The sequence below is a fragment of the Lygodium microphyllum genome, chromosome 11 (assembly GCF_053477565.2).
Source record: "Lygodium microphyllum isolate KBCC chromosome 11, Lygodium_microphyllum_v1.1.10, whole genome shotgun sequence".
In the NCBI taxonomy this organism is placed as follows: domain Eukaryota; kingdom Viridiplantae; phylum Streptophyta; class Polypodiopsida; order Schizaeales; family Lygodiaceae; genus Lygodium; species Lygodium microphyllum.
The window spans coordinates 36,983,664-37,003,461 of NC_141145.1; the positions used below are offsets into that span (position 1 = coordinate 36,983,664).

Here is a 19,798-nt window from a genome sequence, read left to right on the forward strand (position 1 = left end):
CACTTCTCTCTACTATCTCGGGCATACCAAACTTCATTTGATTTCTCAATGACTAATCGCTTGTCCTCTACCATCTTGTGGTAGATCTAATTAGCCGACCCTTTTTGAAAATCATCCAATTTCACTAACATCCAATCCTACCAACAAGGTGAAGCTGGCTAAAAAGCAAGCAATGGATTATACTACTAAAGTTGGTCCTATAGGGTCGACCAAACCTAGCTATAGTCTCTAGATACTTCAAAGTGCTGGTGTGTGCGCTGGAAAGAATAAAAATGGGACTGCCCAAGAATGACAGCATCATGTGCGGATTACAACCCAAATGGAGCTTATCTCGCTACAAATCTTTATCTAGCCAATGAAGCAGTCTGGATGTGGTCAACACTTCTACCTGTAATGAATTATCCTCCTTTAAGATCAAGAGGACGCCAAACTTTAAAGCTAAGTATCTCGTGCCAAGAGACAATCAAATGAGTCAAAAGAAATGATTGCGACAATTCAAGAGGCCTCGTAGAATGCAGCACATGCCACCAACATGCCCAAATAACCGTGCCACCATGGGAGATACTAGTCTCCTCGATAAAGCGTATTGCTACATCGATCCAAGGATGACTTTGCACGCAAAGGGCTTGCAAAAGCACCATTCTCAAACCTATCATGTAAAGATTAACATCCAATAAAGCAACTCCTCCCAACTGTTTTGGAGTAGTAATATGCTACCAAGACGTCCACACCTGACCCAAATGATTGCCTTTCTTTTCCATAACATAGAACGAATAGGTTGTACCAATTCCAAGAGAGACTTCTTGGTCCAAGGAAGCAAGGATAGGAAATAAAAAACCATACAAATCATGATAGTTTGAGCCACACATGAAGAGGCCACAACCCTGAGATTTCCAATACATAAACCTATCATGAATTCCGGAGGACATCTAATCACGCAATGCTCAAGTCCCAAGTGCTGCGTAATATCTCCTTTGGAAACAACAACTCCCTAGAAACCCAATTCTTGCAAATATGTCTCCATATAAGAGATCAATGTTGATTTTTGAGCATTAATATGAAGGTCGAAGGTCAAACCGAATAGACTCCAAATTGCCATTGCCCGATTGACATTAGTTCGATCAGTCTTGAGAAACATAAAGAAATCATCTACCAAAGATTGACCCAAAAGTTGAGAACCACTAGGAAGAGATAAACCAACAATCTCCCTATCATCAACCAACTGATCAGCAAAGAAAGCATGGGGTGAGTAACCAATGCAAACAATAAAGGACTGAGAAGGCATCCTTGTCAAAGAGAATGAGATAAAGCAATCTCTTTTGTGGTCCTACATCCTAATTAGTAGTGTCAATAAGAGAACTCGTGCAGGACCAAAGCCCATGGTAAAGATTAATTGCCACATTAAGGACTAGCTGGCATGATCAAAAGCCTTTTTAATATCTAATTGGATCATAATTAGCTATTGGCTAGAGGCTTTGGCATAATCAATCTCCATTTGAATATTTAAAATATTATGCATGATATTTCATCCCTTAATGCTTCCTGCAATCTATTGGCAATGACTTTTCAAAAGATTTTATATAATGAGTCCATAACTGAAATGGGCCTCCACTGCTTTAGTGGACAGGGAAGGAACCTTGGGCAATAAACAAATAACTATAATTTTCCAATCTACAGGTATCGATCCAGATCTCCAGACATGCTAGCAAAGGCAAGTCAATGGGTCCTTAAGCTATTTCACATTGGTTGAGAATAGCTCATTAGCGAGGCCATCCCAACCGAGGCTTTTCCTATGGGGTAAATGGCATAGCACTTCCTCCACTTCTTCCTCTATAATATCTACTTCCATCAATTCTCTCCATTCAAGCTTGACCCGACTTCAAACCAAGTCACAAATGTATCTTCGAATAGAAAGAACGAAATCAGAAAGAACTTCCTATGGACCCAACAAGGATATGTAGTATTCAAGGCACATTTGAATGATGGATGTGGGCTCAACATCCATTTCCCTTGCTCATATATCAATCACACAATATTCTCCCAAGCACATTTCTGACGCAAATGAGCAAAAAAGTGATGAGTCCGACAATTATTATCATGCAAAGCATCCAAACTAGCCAACAATTTGAACTTAGCATAATCTTCCTCTTGTAGAGCTTTAACTCTGCATTTCAGTCATTCGGAACACGTGGCCAAATCATCGAAGTTGTCCCTAACCTATTGCATACTGAGCAAGTATCCCAACAAAGAGTGTAAATACTGCAATTCAGCACGAAAAACAGAGGCATGCTGAATCCCATACTATGAGGACAAGGCATGTGTATTATCCCTAAAAACAGGCCACGCATCAATAGCCCCAAACAGATGCTGCGTGCTAAACTGACCAATCAACTACTGCATGTATCAAAAAAACTGATCATTCAATAGAAATGACTGATTGAAACGCAAAGGCAAGTGGGCAAGAAGAGCCTTGAAGGCACGTACCAATCCATGAGTCATTTGCAAAACCAAGGGGTAGCGACCCGGAAACAACGCATGAGCATATCATAGTCTCTCTCCGACTTGTCTACTCTCACTCCCTAAAGCTATAGAAAAAGCAAAAAATTTGAGGGATAGTTTACCCTCACAAATCCTTTATAAGGCAAGAATGCTATATGGCACATCAAAACTGAAAATGTGGAGCAGTTTCAGCCCAATTCTTTGAGCCATTAGCCCATATTCCTAGGGACTTGCAGCTTGTCCAATAGATCAACAGCAAAACATTTGTTGGATTCTTTTGTCCAGCAAAGAAGATACTATTATTCAAATACAAGATGATACTTACATCAGCAACAGTTGGACAAACTATAGAAGAGTTTCATACAGCCTGGCACAAATACTTAAACAGATTTCATTATGAGACATCATAAGTGAAACGAAAGCATGATAACTAAGGACACTAGAAACTTACAATTTGCAATAATGACATTTTGATAATGACTCCATGACATACATCTTTGAGATGATACTTAGATCAGCAAAAGTTGCACAAATCATGTAAGAGTTTCGTACAGTCTTGCACAAATACTGACCAGACTTAATTATAAGACAACATATAACCAAGGACACTAGGAACTTACAACTTGCAGTAACTACATTTTGATAATAGCTCCATGGCACTGGTCTTTGTAATTTCACACCAGCACTATTAACAGGTGGCAAAGCTCCCAATTTTGGTACTGATTCCAGTTGTATGCCACCCGTCCTCTTCCAGGATACATGTACTCCACACCAATATTTCAGATACCAATGCAGCCCAGCCAGAACTTCTACTCCTGAAGATCCTGATATGCTGTAAAATTCTCACGTGAACCATACCCCGTGTATTCACCAAATTCAAACACTTTCTAATTAAGAATCATTTCAAACTATATGGCAGAAGTAATAAGAACACACTGAAATTGAGTGAAAAAAAAACACTGAATTCTTTCATTGTTCTCTTACAGTTAGAGAGAACTTGAGCATGCATGTCTTCTTGGTTCAAGGATGCACAAGACACATTAAGAACCAATGAAAACGCAATCAAATTACTGACTTAGCTTAACTATGCAAAGAAAACACGGTGTGAGAACACAACTAACACAAGCAACATAGACAAAACACAAATGAAGAAGACGATGATGAATCAATGCAGAATGCTGAAGAATAACGAATGAATGAGGAAGAGACACAACTTGTGATCAATGCATTATTCCTTGGCATTTCCAACAGGAAGAAATGGAAACTGCTTTGGAACAGTCAAAACTGCTATAAAGAAACTACTCACCCCAATCAGCAAAGCTGTTGGACGGATAAGAGATTTACCCCAAGCTGGGAGACATAATAAGCATTGTCCAACAAAGATTAGGGCGTGTCAATATCAAACTTGATACGACCAAGGCGTGATTGCCACACTGAACACCCCCAGCTGGAAGGACTCCAAGGATGAAGAAGTCAAGGATTTTTTATTTTTTTTCCTTTGTGGGGCGGGGGGGGGGGGGGGGGGGGGGGGGTGTTAGCAGAGTATTTGTCAGCTCATGTGTGAGTCTGAGCTTGATCTGAGCTGGGCATTTTTATTAGGTATTTTAGGTATTTTTCTGGTGTGGCATTTTATGCCATTGGGGCATTTTATGCACCAGTCGGCCAGCATTAAATGCTGTCCGACCAGCATTATTGCTCCCCACTTTTTCAGCCTATTTAAACTCAGTGGCTCCTCCTCAGCCAGTCACTTCATTTCACCATCTGCAGACTCTGTGGAGAGAGGAGCCAGTGCCAGTGCCAGTGCCCACGCAGCCAGTGACTCACTGTTGTATGCGACTGTCTCGTGTTCAGATATATGGATTCCATTTCCCGTGCATACATCTGAGTTCTCATCTGTATCGTGTTCTTTCTTTTCTCTTTTTTGTCTTGTGTTTCAATAGTTTATTTCAGCACATGTTTATGCTTCCACCGCTGCTCCACTTCTGACATGGTATCAGTTTTCAGGATTTGTGTTTCTGCTGTGTTTTCTTGCTGATTTCAGGACTGTTTTGTACCCCTGCTGATCAGACGACTGCTGTCGCAGCCAGGCGACCTGTTTTGGGGCTGTTTTCAGCCTGCGTTTTTTACAGTTTTGCCATCGCCTGCTGCCTCCGCACCCTCTACTGCCTACGCACCCTCTGCAGCCTGCGTTTTTTCATCTACAGCTGTTGGCGACAGTTTTCTACCTGTTTTTCTCCAGTTTACAGTCTGCGTTTTGCTGATTCAGCATCTCTTGTGGCTGGGTGACTGTTACTTCAGGCCGTTTTCTCTGTTTTTGGCAGTTTTTGACTGATTTTTTGACTTTCTATAGCAGATTTTGTCTTCTATTGATCAGATTTTGGGTTCTATTGCATGTGAACTCTCATTTTCTGTAGTCTGTGCTTGTGTTTTGGCTGTGTTTCCTCTCTAAATTCCATCTCTTCTCTACTTCTCTTCTTATCCTCTCCATATGGCTCCTACGTGCACTTCCACTGATGATAAGTTACATGGACCTGATTCTCTCACATGGAGTGCTGTCATGAAAGCTTGGTTTGTGCAGAAGCGGCTATGGTACATCGTCTGTGGAGCTATTGCTCGACCTCTCCGTCCTTTTCTTCTTCCTGAAGATTTTGATGAGGACAACCATGCGACATCCTTGAGATTACAGGGGCGGCTTCCGGCACATTATGGAGGTGAGGCTTATGTAGCTTCAGAGAGGGGTGACGGGAAGAAGAAGTCGAAGGCCCAGTGTTACCACTGTGGCAAGAAGGGACATTTGCGGAAGGACTGCAAGAAGTTAGTGGCTTCCAGGAAGAAGGAGCAAAAGACGAAGTGGGATGCTGACTCTACCGAGGAGTCCTCTCCTTCATCAGACTCCGGCTCCGATCCTCCGACCAAGGTGAAGTCCAAGGCGCGGAAGGGATCCTCTTCTTCGGATCGCGGGAAGGGCTTGGTGGCCCCTTCCTCGACTGCTTTCTAGTGGTGGTGATGAGGTCATCCCTCACGACTCTCTTGTGCCAGAGAGGGAGTGTGAGCGGGTGTTCAGATGGGGCAGCCGCGCCTCATCTATATTTTTATACAGGTGCACAGGTTCCAGAGAGGGACGTCCCTGACGCATCGACATCAGTCTGGCGGAATCAAATCCTGGAGCTGGGATTGACATCCAGGTTCATGATGAGCTGGTCATCTGACAGAGAGCGGGAGGCTTTCGTCTGGAGCTCACATGAGGGGACACTTTGGCGGTTTGGCCAAAGGCGGGGAATCCGTGGTCACCTATGTTCAGGGGCATTTTTGACAGGATGGTCTTGTATGCTACTGCGAGACATTAGTGATGGACACAGAGACATGCTATGATCTTCTCTATTTTTCAGGTGTTTGGTACAATCGACATCGACATCAGGTTCTCTCCGAGGCACCTTGGTGGTGGCTTGATCACCCACTGCTTGGGTATCCATGGTTCTACTTGGTGGTTCTATGTTATATAGTTTCTGATCCCTTTTCATTGTACTATTGTATTGTATCAGATCACTCATGATCTGAGAGAGGGTGTTAGCAGAGTATTTGTCAGCTCATGTGTGAGTCTGAGCTTGATCTGAGCTGGGCATTTTTATTAGGTATTTTAGGTATTTTTCTGGTGTGGCATTTTATGCCATTGGGGCATTTTATGCACCAGTCGGCCAGCATTAAATGCTGTCCGACCAGCATGATTGCTCCCCACTTTTTCAGCCTATTTATACTCAGTGGCTCCTCCTCAGTCAGTCGCTTCATTTCACCATCTGCAGACTCTGTGGAGAGAGGAGCCAGTGCCAGTGCCCACGCAGCCAGTGACTCACTGTTGTATGCGACTGTCTCGTGTTCAGATATATGGATTCCATTTCCCGTGCATACATTTGAGTTCTCATCTGTATCGTGTTCTTTCTTTTCTCTTTTTTGTCTTGTGTTTCAGCAGTTTATTTCAGCACATGTTTATGCTTCCACCGCTGCTCCACTTCTGACAGAGGGGGGGGTGATTTCTCTTGTGATGTGTGGCTCCAATGTCCACAATCCAAGCAACTAGAGAGCCACAAGTTCGTGTAGCATGGACCTATGCAATCACCTCACCGCAGGGAAACTCATGAACATAGACCAAGCTTACAACTTTCAATGTCTCTTCAAAGATGAGGTGGCCCTAAGGACAGAAGTCCATTGATGGTCTAGCAAAACAGTCAAACATGCCCTTTGGAGTTGAGAACAGTGACCGCCTATGATGGCTAACTGGTGGCATGGTGTATATAAGAGTTCACCTTTTTATTAAGCTGTAAACTCTCCCAAATGACTTTAAAATCTTCATCATAAGTATACATGTCCCACATACTAGTGAAATCTAAATGATGAATTCATTGACACGACATGAATCTAAGGTCTTCTCAACAAGGCATCGGCTACCTTGTTTTGCTTCACATTAACATGCAATATCTGAAAGTTGACTTGAGCTAATAATTAGCCCATTGAATAAGCTTTTTAAAAAGCACTGGTTGGTTGAGAAAATGTCTTAGACTTCATGGTTAGTTTTAATGAGAAATTCTCCACCTAAAAGATAGTGCCACAAATCCTTTTAAAACTTGCATGACGGCCATGAACTCCTTTTCATAAGTGGTAGCATTCTTTTCTACATTTTGCAACCTTCTACTTGCATAAGTGACAGTATGCCCTTCCTAGTTTAAGATTGCACCAATGCAATCTCTTAAAGAATCACATTCCATAAAGAAAGGTTTTGAAAGATTTAGTATAATCAAAACAAATGTTTTGGTGAGATAGAATTTCAAAGCTTCAAAAGCTTCCTTCAAACTTGAACATCATGAACACTAGTCAATTTCCGCCATTCAATGACAGCCTTGATGTTTTTTGGATTCATTCAAATCCTATCTTTGGATACACTTAAGGCCCAAGTAGTGAAACTTTTTTAGGAAAAATTCACTCTTTTTTCCACTCACAAAGTTTTTATTTTTAGAGTTCTTGAAACACTATTTTCAAGTGTTGCTTATGGTCTTCTTTATCTTTGAATAAACCAAACTACATCAAAGAGAGTACCTGTGAACTTCTAGTATTCTCTAAGAATTCCTTCCATCATTCTTTTAAAGGTTGGTAAGAACAAATGGTAGCACAAGAAACTCATATAAGCCAAAGGTTATCCTAAATATTATTTTATGTATATCTTCAGGAGCAATCATTATTTGATGGTACCCATTCTTCAAGTAAATCCAGCTGAATATTTCGGATCCATCCAACCTGTCCAAGATATCATGGATTCTTGGTATGGGAAACCTATTCTAAATAGTAATTTTGTTAAGAGTCTTATAGTCCACACACATACACCAAGATCCATCTTTCGTCCGTACTAAGAGGACTAGAGAACAAAAAGGTGAGGAACTAGCTCTTATCAAACCCTTCTCCAAAAGCTCATTTGATTGTTTCATAATCTCCTCTTTTTATATTGGGCTAACACAATAAGGTGATTTATTTGAAGGTGAGCTCTAGGAATGAGGTCAATGTGATAATCTTCTAGCCTCCCTAGTGGTTGCTCGTTAAGTAAAGTGTTTATAAAACAATCTTCAAACTCCTGTAAGAAATTCATTCACTTATCATTTATATCTGAAATAGACTCTTCAATAGTATACTATTTGCTAGAATCTTTGACAAATATCAAGTACGAGCAAATAGACTTTTTTATTGCTTTAGAAACTTACAAATGGGATAGTATGGGAATAAAGTTTCCTTCAACTCCCACATGAAAAGATACATTTGTATCTTTGAAAGGAAACCTAAATTTATGGTGGTCCCAATCAATGGTTGGATCTACTCCACTATACTAGGATATTCCTCACAATGGCTGAAATTTCCCATGACAAAACTCTCATGATTTATGTAGTGACGAGAGAGGCACGAAGATCGAGAGTGTCAGTCATTACGCGCAACAAGAGATAGAGAGAGTGAGAAAGAGTAGAACAAAGAGTGAGCACGTTCATAGGTACAATGACGAGTGTGTACCTTTTGGTTTTTAGATAGATATATATGTGTAAGTACAAGTGCTAAGGGTGTGTTCACACCCAAGCACATTTAAAGACACGAGGGCCTTTATTCCTAACAACCTCCCACCTAAAGGCAATGTGCCTTAAGAGGAGAAAAGAATCAGCTAAGTCTAGGTATGTACAAAGCTGGAATACATATATCTATCCAACTCCTATCATCTGTCGGCAATGAGCAAACCGATCTGCTGGAAAACCCTTCATAAGAAGGTCTGCAAGATTATCATTTGTATACACTTTGACAAGCTCAATGCTCTTGATGTCAAGTGTATCTCTAATGAAGTGATACTTCACCTGTATGTGCTTTGTCTTTGCATAAAAGACAAGATTCCATGCTAGCATAATAGCACTCTAACTATCACAATGGAAAACAGGTAACTCTGTGATGCTAAGCTCTCCCACCAAACATGAAAGCCATAAAGCCTCCTTGCATGCCTCAGTGGCAGCCACATACTCTACCTCTATAGTAGACAATGCAACACACTTTTGTAGCCTGGTACTTCACAATGGAGGCAATGGAAACCCAATTGTTTTCTCCCCCTCCATATTAAAACGCTGCAAAACCTTGGAGATATACTCCTGTTGAGATAGATAGAGTAAGCCTGTTGACCTATCTCTGAGTATTCGCATGCCAAGAATGTGATTTGCATCACCAAGATCCTTCATGTCAAAGCTGCCATAAAGACTTCGCTTCAGTGAATCCAAGGCATGAGTATCCCTGCCAGCAATCAACATGTCATCAACATACAAAACCAAGATAATCAAGCTGCCATCTACTGCCTTCTTGGTGTACAAGCAGTGATCCACTTGACTTCTATGAAAGCCTTGAGACTACATGAATGTATCAAACTTATAATACCATTCTCTTGGTGCTTGTTTCAGCCCATACAAGCTTCTTTTGAGTTTACATACCATCTTTTCTTTCCCTTTTTCCACAAACCCTTCAGGCTGCTGCATATATATGTTTTCATGTAGAGCACCATGTAAAAATGCAGTCTTTACATCCATTTGTATGAGTTCCATATCCTCAACTGCAACCAAGCCCAAAATGGTTCTCAATATAGTCATCTTGACTACATGAGAGAAAATCTCATCAAAGTCAATTCCATGCTCCTGCTTGTACCCCTTTGCAACCAATCTTAATTTTACTTTGGTGAGAAACCAAAAGTGACCTTCATCTTGTAAACTCATTTGCATAGAAGGGTTTTCTGCCCTTTAGGCAACTGCACCAAGTCCCAAGTGCCATTTTTCTCAAGAGATTCCATCTCTAACAACATGGCTTTATACAATTTCTTCCTGTCCTATCTGTCCATTGCTTCCTTGAAGCAAGACGGTTCATCATGGTCTGTCAACATGACATAATCAGCCACATTGTTTGCACCAGGAACAAATCGGTCAGGTTGTCTAGTAGCCCTAGACAATCTCCTAATCCAATGATCATTGTTTATTGGCTGTTCCTACAAATTTCCATTTTCAGTATGCTGTCCTGGCATTTCAGCCTGCAAATCAACATTAACAGCTTGCTCTCCTGGCTGTTCCTACACATGTGGTGGCTCATTATCATGGGCAATAGCTGGCTGATCATTTCCAGCATCATTTTCTACATTTACAGGTTCATTTACAACGGGTATTTGCTGCTGTACAGCCGGCACATTTTGCTGTCCAAAAGGTATTTCTTCCCTAAATACAACCCTACGGATCTCCTCAGTCTTTTCAGGCTGTTTATGCATGTGATCTTCCCGAAAGATAACATCATTGTTGCGTACTACTTTCCTTTTCTCGGGATCCCACAATTTATACCCCATTTCACCCTTGTCACTATATCCTAGGAAAATGCATTTACACGACTTGGCTCAAGTCTGCTGCGTTTTTCTCTACAAATGTACACAAAAGCCTCGCAGTCAAACACTTTCACATGAGCATATGAAGGTGGCTTACCCGACCACGCTTCTTGGGGAACTCCCCCTCCCCCCCCCCCCCCCAAAGACCTATTTGGTGACCGATTAATTAAGTGAACAGTTGTCATAACAGCCTCTGCCCAAAAACCATGGGGTAATGCAGCATGAGACAGCATCGTACGGACCTTATCCTGTATGGTCTGATTCATACGCTCTGCAACTCTGTTTTGGGGTGAATTATGAGGGGCGGTGAGCTCCCTCTTTATCCCTTTGTTGTCACAAAATGCCTGAAAGGCCTTGGACACATATTCCCCACCATTGTTAGAGCAAAGATACTTAAGTGTCTTATCTGTCTGATTTTCAGCCAATGCCAAGAATTTTTTAAACTTGTCTAGCACTTCATCCTTGCTACGAATAGGGTAAACCCATACCTTCCGTGTAGCATCATCGACAAAGGTGACAAAATATTTATTTCCTCCTAAAGATAATCCTGGCATTTGACATACATCCGAATGTACTAACTCTAGAGGAGAAGATTTCAAAGAAAGACTTTTTATGAGACGTCTGTGCATGTTTACCATAAATACAATGATCACAGTGCTCAAAATCAGCATAACGAAGACAAGGCAAGTAACCCAAACAAGAAAGCACTTTCATTCCCATTTGACTCATGTATTCCAACCGGCCATGCCACAAAGAAACGCTTGGCTGCTTGGTCACGGCAACAACATGGTCACACACACTAGATATATGAAGTGGATACAAAGTATCACTCTTGCAACCTCTGGGAATCACTCTAAATCCCTTACAGATCTTCCATTTTCCATCACCAAAGGTGGTATGAAAGCCATTATCATCTAGCTACCATGTGCTAATCAAGCTCTTCTTAAGCTGAGGAACATGCCGTACATGCTGAAGTGTAAAGACGGAGCCATGCTGAAACTGCAACTGCAACTGCACACTGCCAATACCTGCAATGTCACATGTATAGTTGTCCCCAAGGTGGACAACACCATGTCGACCCCCTGTATAGTCAAAGAACCACTCACGATCAAGGGTGACATGAAAGGAAGCACCTGAATCAAGAATCCAGATATGCATGTTATCATCTGTATCTGCAAGTAAAGCATGTGTACCAAAGTGTGAAGAGACAAAGAGTACGTCACTCCCACTATCACTGTCATGCGTGACTACATTCACCTCTTCAATTTTTACATTGCTCTTCTTAGACTGACTGTCCTTCTTCTCTTCCTTACTATCATCTATCTTCTTGCATTTTCCTTTCTCTTTCTTCCATTTGTAGCAATTACGTTTAAAGTTGACCCTTCTTGCCACAATGATGGTATTCAACATCTTTGCCACGTGATTTACTGCGTCCCTTGCTATCATATTTGCCTTTCTGCTATGATATGCCCCTAGTATGCAAAGCACTGGAAGACTTACTGGACGCATTGTTTCGCCGATTCATTTCTTCCATGAGTAGAGCACTCTCTACATCAACATACAAAAGAATTGTTGAGATGGCAAGCTCAACACGTGCAGACATTGATGATGGACCGCCTAGCTAAATGGATCCGCACATCTACACTTGGCACGTTGGTGGTCATTATGACACTCACATGGCCACTGACTTATCACTTATTATATTTAGATTGTTACACCTACCTACAACAAGCAAAGATATAGCGCCAGTCGATTAGTGTAGTCGGTTATACACTGTTTGACTTAGAAGGCCACTTTCCTTTATGTTGTATCTTATTTATACTTTGTGTACATCGTATAGTGTGTGAAAAAAGAAGAAAAAATCAGCAAGAAAACGTTTTGGCCTTCATCTCTCTTCTTGTGTTCTTGAGTGAGCTTCCTCTTGTGTATACAGTGTGTGTTTGGCGCAACAGCTTAAGCAAAGTCCCCCACCATGCGATTCTTGATATAGTATCAGAGCCATGCCACTGAGAGAGGCTGATTTTGAAGGTTGAAGTGAAGGAGAAAAAGCAAGGTTCGAGCAAGCAAGCAATGGGTAAAAAGCTCTCCCATTCTTCCACTCTCTCTCTTGGATAGTGCCTGTGGAGGCACCAGAAGCAGAGTAGAGCGAAAATTTCAGATTGCTGTAAGATTTGGTGTACGAGCAGAGCACTGTATATTCTGCAGATAAGCCCTATCAGGTTTTCCCGCAATTGTTTTGGGCGTTTGAGGCCGTTTCAAGCCCCATTTTAGAGCCGCAAGGTTGCGGACAGCAGTTTCAGGGTACACTATGATTTCGGCTATATTGACGAAAGTAGGTGCACATGTTACATATTTCGAATCTGTAATTTTAAGGTGTTTACAGGAAACAAACATAAGGTTCATCTGCAAAAAGGTTGTGGATTACATGTACTATTGAGCAATCAGTGAAAAAGGTTGCTTAGTATATTGTTGTGCACGTGTTGTGAAAGATTGCAGAAGACTAGCTTGCTGTGTTGTAACCTGGTTTGTGATAATGGCAGAGAACAGTGAAAATCCCATTATTGAGAAGCTCGACAAGAATAACTACCCTTCATGGAAGTTTCGTGTGACGAACTTCCTCATTGGAAAGGGCCTTTATGAGTTTATTTCAGGTGAATAAAAGGAGCCAAAGCTGGGTCTCTCTCTGACTGCAGATGCATTAAAAGCATGGAAAGAATGGAATGCAAAAGAAAAAAGGTGATGTACTGGTTATCTGCAGTCATTGATAACACGATATTGGGACATATCAAGAATGCAAAAACTTCACGTGCAGCTTGGACAATTTTTGAGAACATGTTTTCAATAAATACAAAGACTCAAGCAAGAGTTAAATACCTTGAAGAAAGAGAAAATGTCTGTCAATGAGTATGTGTTGAAGATGAGGAGCATTGCAGATGCTTTAGCAGCGATTGATGCAATGCCTCATGATGATGATTTGGTTTTATCCACTTTGAGTGGCCTTAAAAATGAGAAGGCATGAAAATCATTTATTACTTCAATATATGTACGGAAGCCATTTCCAAATTTTGATGAGCTGATCTCTCTCATGATTACTGAAGAGATCAATATGCAGGGTGACTCATCTTAAAAGAATGGTGAATAGGTTCAAGCATTTTACTCAAGTTCAGGAAGGGGACGTGGTAGATCCTCTTCGAGAGGTCGTGGTATGGGACGCGCTGGCGATAATCAGCAAAACAAGTTCAATCAGCAATTTGGTGAAATGCAGATTTCAGGAGGCCGAGGAAACTTTAAAGGCAGGGGGAGCTCAAGAGAAAGAGGTGGATGGCAGAATAGAGGTTCTGGAAATTCTACTATTGTTTGCCATTATTGTGGCAAAACATGTCATATTACAACCAATTGTTATGCTAAGAATGATGATATTCGCAGTGGTGGTAAATTGCAACAAGGAAACTATACATCGTCTTCACGACAAAATGAAGACAAAAATGAGTGTCTGTTTGTTATGCAACATATGATGAATGCAGTTACAGGAAAGGGGACACATAATGATATATGGTATGTTGATTCAGGTGCATCTAATCATATGACCAGTCATGTTGAATGGTTTGGAGAGATACAGGACTTACAAAATCCAAGTTATGTGCAGACGGGTGATGATTCATGTCACCCAATTTCACACATTGGAAAGGTTCTCCTTTCCTTGTATGATGACCAGACAGAGAGTCTGACAGATATATTACATGTGCCATCAATTACAAAGAATCTAGTGTTTGTTGGCCAAATGGTAGAGTAGGGGTTGCAAGTCCGATTCAATGCAAAAGGTTGTTTTGTAGAAGACTTTAATAATAAGTGCAAGTTGGCCACAAAAGGAAGTAGAGTTGGCCGAATGTTTACTTTAGATGCTAGAATTCTTGCAATGGATACTGCTATGTATACTAAAGAAAAAGAGATAGTTGCAGATATTAAAATATAGCATAAACGTATTGGACATGCAAATGTGCAAAGGCTGAAATTAATGCAATCCAGAGGATTGGTTACAAGGTTGCCTTCTTTTAGAGTTACAAAATTGCATAAAGTCTGTGAAGCATGTCAGTTTGGTAAGCAGACAAGACAACCCTTCTCACATGACAGAGAAGTGAGTAGAAAAATACTTAATGTAGTGCATACAGATGTTTAGAAGCCTACACAGAATGTATCTCTTAGTGGTCGCAAATACTTTGTCACATTTATTGATGACTGTTCAAGGAAGTTATGGATATACTTCATGAAGGAAAAGAGTTACGTGTTTGAGCACTTCAAATCTTTTAAGGCAGCTGTTGAAATAGAAACAGGCTTAAAAGTGAAGTGCTTGAGATCAGATGGAGGGGAAGAGTACCTCTCTAATGAGTTTAGTAGCTTTTTGAGAACTCATTAGGCAATTTACTTGCAGGTATACCCCACAGCAAAATAGGGTTGTAGAAAGAAAAAAAATGCATATTGCAGAAGCCGCACAAGCGTTAATGACTAAAAAGAATATGCCCAAACATTTTTTGTCTGAGGCTATCCATACTGCTGTCTATATGATGAATAGAACCCCCACAGCTGCAGTTCATGGGATGACTCCTGAAGAATGCTTTACTGGCAAGAAGCCCGATGTATTGCACTTGAAGGTATTTGGATATGTTACATATGTTCATGTGCCAGATGAGCTACAGAAGAAGCTTGATCCAAGGACTGAAAAATGTATTTTTATTGGATACTCTTTAGAGCAGAAAGAGTATCATTGTTATAACCCTGTCACAAGTGAGTTCAGAGTGAGCAAGGATGTTATCTTTGATGAGATGGGCAATTGGTATACACCTGCTGGTGATGTATTAGATGATGATAATGATCAAGACACTATGTGCAGAAAGAAAAACAAAATTTACGGAGTCTTAGTAGACCAGAAACATCATCTGGTACTATATCTACAGTGAGCCCTTGGTCCGGGAGACTAAGAACTAGCCCCACATCTTCAGGTGGATCTATAAATGTTGCAAGGAAGGACAAAGGAAAGAAAAAAGTACTGGATAGTAATGATGCATCTACTAGTCATTTGGGATTTGACGGAGATTCTAGTGGTTCAGAGAGTTTGGATGATAAGCTTGGTATTCCTTCAGTCAGGACACCAAGTGTACAAAGGGCTCATAGTAATGTAAAGGCTCCATTGAGTGATCCGGTGGTACGCAAATCTAGCAAGGTCAGATACCCTTTTAAAAGATTTAGCTTTGAAGATTATGCAGCTCACCATTATGCTTATATGTTGAAACTAGTTGAGGATGTTGAGCCCACTTGTTTTGAGGATGTTATTGGTCATGCTCATTGGGATGCAGCAATGGATGAGGAGATGGCTGCATTAGAAGCCAATAAGACTTGGGATTTGGTACCCTTACCTAAGGGTAAAAAAGCTATTGGCTATAAGTGGGTTTATAAAGTCAAGTATAATGCAAATGATTCAATTAGCAGGTATAAGGCTAGGCTGGTTGCAAAAGGCTATGCTCAAACATATGGCATAGATTACGAAGAGACATTCAATCCAGTTGCTAGGATGGCAACTGTCAAATGTGTGATTGCCTTGGCAGCAGCCAAAGGTTGGAGTTTGCAGCAAATGGATATTAAGAATGCCTTCTTGCATGGTGAATTGCAAAAAGAAGTATATATGGAGCAGCCAGCAGGTTATGAGGATTTAAAGCATCCCACATATGTGTGCAAGTTAAAGAATGCGCTCTATGGGCTGAAGCAAGCACCTAGAGTATGGTCTGACAAGATTGAAGAGTATCTTGTCAATATTGGATTTTGTATTTCTGATGCTGATCACTCACTTTGTGTGAGAAAAGGAGATGCAGGTTTGGTTATCATAGTTATCTATGTGGATGACTTGATTATTACAGGTGACAGTGACAATGGGATTGCTGAAGTTAAGGACTTCTTGAAGAAAAAGTTTGAGATGAAAGATTTGGGTGAGCTGAGATACTTTCTTGGTATTGAGGTGATCAGATGTGATGATGGTATATGGCTATCCCAAAGGCAGTATGGCTTGGATATGTTATCCAAGTATGGTATGACAGCATGTAAGTCTCTTTCAGTACCATTGGAGCAAAATGTGAAGTTGAATGCCGACTTTGGGGATGAGATAAAAGACCCTACAATGTTCAGAAGGATAGTAGGGAGTTTGATTTACATGACTATCACAAGGCCAGACTTGAGCTATGTTGTTGGTCTTGTCAGTCAGTTTATGCAGATGCCTAGAAAGCCTCATTTGGATGCAGTCAAACGTATATTGAGATATATGAAGTCCACTTTACATTATGGACTTTTTTATGAGACAGGTAAGGACGTACAGGTCTTTGGATACACAGATGCAGATTGAGCTGGTAGCATGTCAGACAGAAGATCTACTGGTGGATTCATGTTTTCCCTTGGTAGTGCAACAGTTACATGGAGAAACAAAAAGCAACCTACAATTACTTTATCGAGTACAGAGGTTGAGTATAGAGATGCTCCTATGGCAGCATGTAAGGTGGTATGGCTGCAAAAGTTTGATTCCAAAATACGTTTCGGGACAGCCATTTCAAGGAGGCAATGTTTTCACCCAATTTCCTAACAAGTGCCTCATTTTGCCTCACTGCATATAGTTTCCTCTTATTTTCATTTACTCTCCACTCTCTTTCTCAGCTGATCACTCTTCTTGGTTCTGTTTACTTCCCCCCTTTCACAACTACTGCTGTCTACAGCCCTAAAACCCTACATCCCTCATCTTTCAACTGCCCAATCCTTTTCCTTTCCTGTCCACACTATTTGCAGCTCCTTTCCCTCAGATTCGCAGCTGTTTTTTAGTATTTCCAGCAAGCAATCCCTCTTCTTTCTTCATCCTTCGTTGTGCGCACTTGTTTGAGCTAGTTTTCTCCACTTTTGCTGCTGGTTTCATCTATTTCTAGCAAGGTACACCATACAACCATGGTGAAAGATACATTTTGGAGCCACACATGCATCATTAGAAACTATGGAGCTAGCAGTGACTCAAAGTAATGGGAATGCAACTACTGCCATGTCATACACACAAGGAGTGTTACACGAGTATTACACGGGGATGATGATGATGATGATGATACCTCCTCTTCCTCTAGCAGTAGTACTAGTGCTCTTGGTGGTAGCCCTAAGGAGAACAAGATAGAGGAAATACCTTTGGATGATGTTGAGTGACTCTCATTACATGATAGATCATCATTCATAGACTTGTACTTTGTAGACTTATTGTTAGCTGATCGTGTTCATGGTTCATTGGCATTTGGACGAGATAGTATGATATTTGGATGAGATACTATGATCACTTGAGTCTTGATACTAATGCATGATACATCATAGTTATATTTATCTTTCATGCAGTGCTTACTGAGAGCCTGCTTTTTTGAGTCTATACGACATAATATGAGTCTATGGTTGTTCATTGTTGAGTCTTCAATCTTGACGTCTATCATCATCATTCCTAGGCCATGGCATATTGTGGTCTTTTATATTGGGTTCTAAATCTTGATCTTGAAAACTTTCGAAGCTCATGGATTATGATTTTACAATCTTACTATCTTAAATCTTTGGTAGAATCATGTATACTTTTGGTGTAGAGATTCAACACATAAATGATATCACCCCTTTATATATATCTAATATTAAAATATTCCTAGAAATAGATGTAAAATTCGTTCCCCTGTTTTGCCATTTCAACCTTGAGCCGAAACTTTGTTTCACCATTTCTAAAACTCCAAGCAACTATGATTTCATGTCAAGGCAGACATATGCAGCCATAATACCATTTGTCTCAAAAGCCCTAAATTTTAGGAGTTGTCGAATTTGGATTCTAGAGAACTTCATTATATAGGTTCACTAGCTCATGTTTGTTTCTTTGATCATGAGCATCTAGTTTCGCCTTTTGAAACCACTCATTATGCGGGCTTCAATCAATGTGACCACCCGAGTGAAAAAATCTTAGTCGTGTAGGCTTTTTGGTCAATGTAACCAGCCAAATAAGCTCTTTGTCCTCTTGGGTATGTCATCCATGATGTCCTAATCGTAATATTAGGCATTCCTGCCATCAGCCACCCTTGAATTAAGAGATGAGCCTAGCGATTTGAATCATTGAGCCAATACACCTTAAAAATGGTTGATGTATAAAAGGTTGGTTTACATGTTTTGGTTCAAAAAATCCAAAAGGATTACACAAACCTGTTACCAAGCTTGGCCAAGATGAAGACATTGGATTACCATTTGTGTCCTAAAAGTGGTTTATCCTCCCCAGCTAGGAGATGGCCGACCTCACTAGCTAGACACCTTGATTAATACACATCTCCCTCTAGTGGGCCTTTGGGATGTCAATGGTAGCATATGCCAAAGTGGATAGAGGTATGTATTGAGGAGTGAACTTAGTTAGGCCACCTTCATTGCATATATTCAAGATACCCCACGTAAAGAAATACCCTAACACAAAAACACAAATAACACCGTACGACAAAGCATAGACTAATAGAAGAACATAATTAGAGTTAGGGTAACTCAGAGACAATGAACACAGAGAATGAATGAAGTGATATGGCTATTAAATATACAATGCTTATGCAGCAAACACACTATGTAGTGAATGAATATTATATCTCAAACTCTTGTATCTCAAGGATCAGGGTAGGGATAATGAGCTCAAAAGTGTGTCATACTCCGAACGGATCCCGAATCGCAGCAAGGTAGCCTCTGGATATCGAACACCAGCAAACGTAGCCAAGGAAGGCTGAATTTGATGCAGACGACAGTGCAAGAGAGATAAGACTAAAAACACAAGTGAGAAAAGAGAAAGACTACAAACCCAGGAAAAACCAGCAGCAACAGTCAGCATACTAAAATTAGCTCCAAACAATATGTGGTAGGCTAGAAACAGGCACCAGACTATTGCAGACAACAATGGCCAGTCTAGACCGCAATGTCCTCCATGTCCGAGGTGTGGGCAGCAAGCTGCAATACTTAAAATCTGCAAAAACGAGATTAAGACTGAATGGAGGGCAGCATACCTATTTATAGAAAGTTTGGGCCCTCCCAAGTGGGTTTGTGCTTATGGGATACAAACACTCTCTAAATAAATAAGGTTTTTTCTTAATTAAGCATATTTTCGAGCTGTTTAAGTGAAGATAATGCATTTTTAGCTCAACACTCTCTCTCAAGCTCAACAACGATGCCACGAGAAGTAGGCTAGCCAAGCCCTTTTTTTTTAATAATCTTTTACTTCAAGGCGTCCCACCCCAAAGCAACTAGAGCATCGAACAAAGGATGCATGTCGACTACCCAGTGGCCTACTAAGACTACAAAGGCCATGGT

The 19,798-nt window shown here is 40.7% G+C and overlaps 1 protein-coding gene across 1 annotated transcript in view; it reads right to left on the reverse strand.

Moving 5' to 3' along the window:
• CYL1 (alpha-N-acetylglucosaminidase family / NAGLU family) overlaps positions 1-19,798 on the reverse strand; it is a 200,869-nt gene that overhangs the window by 159,387 nt on the left and 21,684 nt on the right. Inside the window, exon 3 of the mRNA XM_087687497.1 lies at positions 3,120-3,331. Coding sequence (XP_087543623.1) covers positions 3,120-3,331 — 212 coding nt within the window. The remainder of the gene's footprint in view (positions 1-3,119; positions 3,332-19,798) is intronic.